This window comes from Melanerpes formicivorus, unplaced genomic scaffold, assembly GCF_026170545.1.
Source record: "Melanerpes formicivorus ecotype bairdi unplaced genomic scaffold, bMelFor1.0.p_v2 SCAF_93, whole genome shotgun sequence".
NCBI classification, from domain to species: domain Eukaryota; kingdom Metazoa; phylum Chordata; class Aves; order Piciformes; family Picidae; genus Melanerpes; species Melanerpes formicivorus.
In genome coordinates this window covers 1,633,646-1,639,645 of record NW_027142445.1, presented here as the reverse complement: position 1 = coordinate 1,639,645, position 6,000 = coordinate 1,633,646, and the positions used below count along the sequence as shown (strand labels likewise).

Genomic DNA, 6,000 nt, shown 5'->3' with positions numbered 1-6,000 from the left:
CTGATAAACAGCCAAACACAGAGCATAGGGAAAAAATCCTCTCCTGGATGTCACTGGACTCTCAATCTATTTTGTGAGCCTTAAACACTACAACTCTTTGCACAGTAGAAATTTCAGAAGATCTAGAAACTCCTCTTTTTCCCGCCTTAGGTGGCATTTCTAAACCTCATGTTTTGCCCTTCATGAATATTTTTAACCAGCACAAACCTTTTGAGGCTTTTGCTTACATCTCTCCTTTGTCAAGGAAGAAGCAAACCTGTGAATCAGATCCCATGTGCATAATCACACACCTGTACGAACTAATCACATCCATACAAAGCATTCACTTCAAACATTGCTGTAGAGGGAATGCTCAGCCTTAAACACTCTGCCATTTGGACTAGCAACTTTGAATACATCTCATGAGCAAGCCAGCTGCACCAGTACCATTTTGTTTATTTTTTTTTTAAGTCAAATCAGGGGACATGAACAACCTAACAGTGCCTATACTAAGCCTGCTGTTTACTTCACCTTTTGTCATTACTTCTCATTTGGTTTCAAATTTTTGTTCTAAGAAGATGTGTATTTTGTAAAGGTGTTTTTAAAAAATGGATCAAATCTTGGAAGTTTAGAGTAGTAGCCTCTACCAAATTCCTTAGCCTGGACAGAGCCATCACCCATCCTAAATAATGACACTTGGGTGGGCTGGACTTGCCACTGAGCCTGGAAGGCCCCATTTACAGCACAAATTGGCCACCTTTGATTTTAGCCAGAGTCATGGCCAAACCCGGGGGCTCACCATGCAAGTGGAAGGCTGGTGGCGAGGGGTGAGAGGTGACGGAGGTGCTAGGGACATGAGGGACACTGGGGTGTGGGGCTACACAGGGTGGGGAAGCTGCAGGGAGTGGCCGGCCAGCCGTTATGACCGATGCCCCGCGGGGCTGCGCAAGCGGCCGCGTTACCGTGGCCACATCCAAACACTTGTGCCGACCACGGCAAGGGCCGCCGTCAGAGGGCGTCCGGATCGGTAAGGATGGAGCCGCCGCTCCGCTTCTCTCGGCACAGCTCTCCCCCTTGCGGGCTAACCAGGGTAATCTGCGTCTCCCGAGCTAGCGCTAGCCTCTCTCCTTCCAGGGGAGGTGGCCCTGGGAAGGAACGGAGGGCTCCTGCCCAATCCGTCTACCTCCATGTTTAACGGCTTGGGGAGTAACGACCGAGCAGCTTTTGCTTATCTTCACCCAAATTCACATCCCAGACACAGCACGTTCTAGGGAAACCAATACATTTAGTCCAATCATCTCCTCTGCCACCTAGCCCAAATGCCCTGTTCCTTTCTGTCACCAAAATTCAACCTCTTTAGATGTCAGCCATACACTCAGCTGTCTCGTCTCCAACTGCACATTCCCAGGTTCACAGATTGGCTTGGAAGGGACCCTCAAAGATCACCTTGTCCAGCCCACTGCAGCAAGCAGGGACACCTCCAAACAGATCAGGCTGTCCCCTCCCTGCAGCTTCCCCACCCCATGGAACCGCAGATCCCAGTACCCCCATGGCCCCAGCATCTTCCCCACCGTTTGTCCCCAGCAACCACTGCCTGCCACCGCCCCTCCACTTGCAATGTGCTCAGCGATTTAGTCTCCTGACAAATGAGTAAGGACCTTACCTAAAACCCTTTTCTAAACCTATTTTACAAGTTTTATTATTATTTTAAATCATGTGCATCAGGTTGTGTTTGGGTCCTGCTGAACAGCAGGGGTCCAAGGTGGGCAGAAATTACTCCTTGCACTCAGTGGTCTTAGATGCAAGTGGTAGAAGAAGGGTTATTAGGAATATGGACTTCCCATCTGGTATTATATACAAGTAAGACACCTTCCAGCAGGTTCAGTTTCTTCTGGTTTGGAAATATTGAACTAAAAGTATTCTCAGGGAGGTGAGTAAGGTCTGAGCTGGAATTACTAAGATGCTGTGAAACTCTGGAAGTGAGAAGCTGATCTGCCGTGGGCATCCTTTATGTCTCTGAGCAGGATGCATTTCTCTGTGCCTCATTTCCTTATCCACACTTTAATGCAAAGGATACTTCTGTCCTCTGCTTGGCCTATTTCAAAATGTCTTTGACAATGAACATGTAGAAGTATAACAGCAACCTGGTCTCAGATTGCATCATTTCATTCTATTGTAATAACAGTAATAAATGTGCTAAGCACAAACAATGTGCTCGCTGTAGAAATAGATTTAATACATTTAACTGGGTTTTGAAATTGGTTCTCCATGGATGGACACCCATTCTTGTTTAGACCAGAAGTGGCAGCTCAGATGGTGCTTTGGAAGATGATAGAATACCTGTCATCCTCCTACTAGGATAAAGTGGAGAAGGAACATTAGATTCCCACTCCAGGCTGTGAAAAGAATATTCTTTGTTTTTTTCAGGTACTTGAATTTTATTTCATTATGTTTCCTTCTCTTCATTTAATTTAATAATACCTTCCAAATCTATTTATCCAACTGTGTCTGTTTTGTGCTCGGGGAAATACAATCTGAAAAGAAAATGTAACTTTGGTTTTTTTTCCCCAGTAAAGTTAGAAGAATGAAAGGCAACTGATTGTAACAAACTGCCACTTAATGTCATCTTGTTTCCTGATAAAATACCTGCTAAAGCATTCCCAGTAATCATTCCTTGAAACAAAGCAGAGCTTTCCTGGCTAATGAATAGAGATACATTTATTCATATATAGGATGTTCATCATTCTGATTCCTTTGTGTTTCACAAATATTAGTAAGCTGATCCGTGTGGCACTGAAAAGAAGTGAAGTCATATTAGCCCCAAGAGGCACAGAAATCGCATGGTCTGCCCATTTTTACCAGACAGATCCATGTCAAGTGTCATTAGAATGAAAACATTTCAGAAGTTGTTCTTATCACAGTACCTCACCGATACAAACCTGCCTCTGTCACCCAATATTACTAACCTTAGACATGAAACATCCTCAGGCAGGCAACAGGAATATCTAACTAGATGAAAATGGTATCCTATTCATTTACAAACACATTCTTTGACTTCTTTCCCTTTTATTTCCTGAGCCTTTATATGATACTTGAGTTATATTTCCAAGCATTTGCCTGCAGCCATGTTATTTTAAAACAACACTGAGGTTGTCATCTAATTGCATACCTTCAAGAACCTGAATTGTAAGCAGCCTGCTCAATAAGATGAGGGCTGCTGCATTTCAGGGTGGCCACACTGCTCATTTTGTCCTTGCACTGGTTTCAGGAACTAGAATACTGTAATACATGACATTAGAATCAATAAATGAAGCCATTCCATTAGAATCAATAAATGAAGTCTTTTATCAGGTATGTTCTCTTTATGGTGCCTAGGCCTTAAAAGGTCATTAGTGACATCTGTGCAAATTGGTGGCATTGCCAGGATATCCAGGCTTAAGCTTGCAAAACTATTTAGGAATCACAGATTAAACCCTGGGGTGACCGTATTCAGATGTGACCCCTGACAAACTTTTAGGGGCATTCTCTGGACACCAGGAAAAGTGAGGCCTTTAAAATGTTTTGCATCAGCTTTTCTCTAACAAAGTCATTAGGGCTTTTGCCAGCTGACTGAAATGCTAAGCATGGCCAACAATATGGAAACTCCCAATTTTTTTTGCTGTTTTGAAAGAATATGCAGAAAATGGAATGTAAAATATATGCTGCATTTGCATTTCCTCATCCTAACTCTAAGCTCCAGCTCTGTAACTGCTTGTTTGCATGGCTAATGTTATGTGACTCGGATACTACTCACTCCTATAAAATGCAGAGGCTGCATGTGTGTGTTTGCAGGACTGTGACCACGAGGGATACTCGCTCAATGTAGTAACTACCAGCTGAAAAACCAAATAAAAATCCACTCTAATTGTGCCCATTTAGAGTCAAACATTGAAAAATAGCTTAAATATGGTATTTTGGAATGGAAATGTTATACAAAGTCTGCAGACTGTGGAATTCTGTTAGCTCTTTAGTCCCTCTGTAACGAGGCTATTACACAGCATCACTCAGAATGAGGTTGAAAATAATGCAGCTGCTCTTGCAGCTGCAGCAAGAATTCAGAGAAGCCAGGATGCAAAGCAGGCCTTGCTCAAAGTCCCTGCCTCTGGCCTTCTCTTGTGGGCTTTTTCTTCCCCTTATTTATTCGCTTCATTCCAGCATCCTCTGAGATGATGTCTTGCTGGAAATAACTGAGGGGTAAAGCTTTAATGGCTTTACTTAGCCTCACCAATGAAAAACCTGCAATCTACTGCTTTCTGCAAACTCTGACAGCAGCAAGTGCTGGGTTTGTTGGGTTTTTTCCCAAATTAACTCATCAGGGTTGGTTCACAACGAGACAGTAATGGTCAAAACTAAAATACAGCCATAAAAAAGGCAGCAAGGTATTTGACAGTTAGGTATACAGGTATGCAAGAGCACCTGCCTGCTCCTGGGATTTAAAAAGACATTTATGCCCTTGGGCAGGAACTGATGAACTGTTGGGCTTCCACCTCAAAATGTTTGTCTGTCAGGTGGCTTGCAGGCAGGTTTGCAGAAAGGTACAAGTGCAGCACTCAGCCTTAGGCTTCCTTTTTCACAACACATGGAGGGTGACAGGAATGAATTGCAGCAGCAGATGGCTGAGCCCTGGCTAAACCCACTTTGGGATTTTGGTAACCCCAGAGAGGTTTGCAACCATCCTCACCCCGTTTCCTAACTCCCAAGTTTGGGGTGAATAACTGACACCTTGGTTCTTGTTGGTTCTTTCATGGACAGGTTGATACTGGGTAAAACCAGTTTGAAATCATTTTGAAACAAAGCTTTGCACATAACTGAAAACCAAGGTGAATAAATGACGTCACCCAGCCTTTCACAGACACCTTGCAAGGCCTTCAGAAGCATAGCTCCCAGGGCAACTGACAACAGCAGATGATACAAAGAAGTAAAGCACCATCATTCACCGCCCAAATCTGGATGTACCATAGCCTGTTAATTCAATAGATCTGGTTAGTGGCCCAAAGTGACACATCCTCAGGATACAAAAGCAATGGTAAACCTTTCCTCCTGTTCAAATCTAAATTTCAGAGCTAAGAGAACCCCTTGGAAGGTCTCTTCTAATGGCAAGGTTCCTAACGTGATGTTTGCATCCCAGATGGACCATACCAAACAATTCCCAAGTTTCTCCTGCCAAAATCAACTGGATAAAAGGAATTTGAGACAGTTTTCTTTCGACTGATGTAACGTCTTCACCACCTTAATACACATCAATATTCAGGGTGCAATACCTTGCATCCATTGGAGCTTTGCAGAATTTTCTCAGGGAGGTCATAAAAGCAAACATGAGAGTAGTGTAACTGAAAGGTTACAAAAGCATGGGCTACAGAATCAGCGTTGGTCTGTGACAGCATTGGCTCCTGCCCCAATGCAGTTTACAGGAAATAAAGGTGAGAAGCAACCACACATTTCATCAAATGAACAAAAACATCTTAGAAGCAGCTGCTGGATCAGACTTTTTGTGGTTGTTTTTCCAGGGGCTCAAAACTGCCACTGGGTTTCCCTTAGCTGTCACTGCCCTTACAGATTTCTGCTGTCACATATCAGCATGTCAAAGCCCACATTTGCTCACATATCCTGAATGGGAAATTTGTACCCACAGCAATGGTGCTATGGACCTTTCTATTCATCAAGGGAAGGAAGAAAAACTTCCTTACTGTTCCTGTAGCACTCCAAGGTTAAATTTCATATAGACAAAAATAATGCAGCAGAGGTAAGAAACATTGCCAGAGATTACAATCATTGCACAAAGGGCAGTTTCTTCACTGTAAAATGAAGACACCAAGCTGAAAGAAGAAATTAAAACCAGAAGCCATACTAAAAAACCAAAAGCTGCCAAAGAACTGCCTTGAATGTTCATCTTGAGCTATTTCAGCCAGTCCTTTTTCACAACCTTTTCTTTCCTGCTAACTTTTATGCTACAGCTCTACTGCCTGCACAAAGTTGCTGAAT

At 43.3% G+C, this 6,000-nt stretch overlaps 1 protein-coding gene across 1 annotated transcript in view; it reads left to right on the top strand.

The window, feature by feature from the left end:
- Positions 1–900: 900 nt before the first annotated feature.
- LOC137455228 (spermatogenesis-associated protein 16-like) overlaps positions 901–6,000 on the top strand; it is a 56,720-nt gene continuing 51,620 nt past the window's right edge. The window contains exons 1-2 of the mRNA XM_068165848.1: positions 901–1,006; positions 1,114–1,185. Of these exons, the coding sequence (XP_068021949.1) occupies positions 901–1,006; positions 1,114–1,185 (178 nt within the window). The remainder of the gene's footprint in view (positions 1,007–1,113; positions 1,186–6,000) is intronic.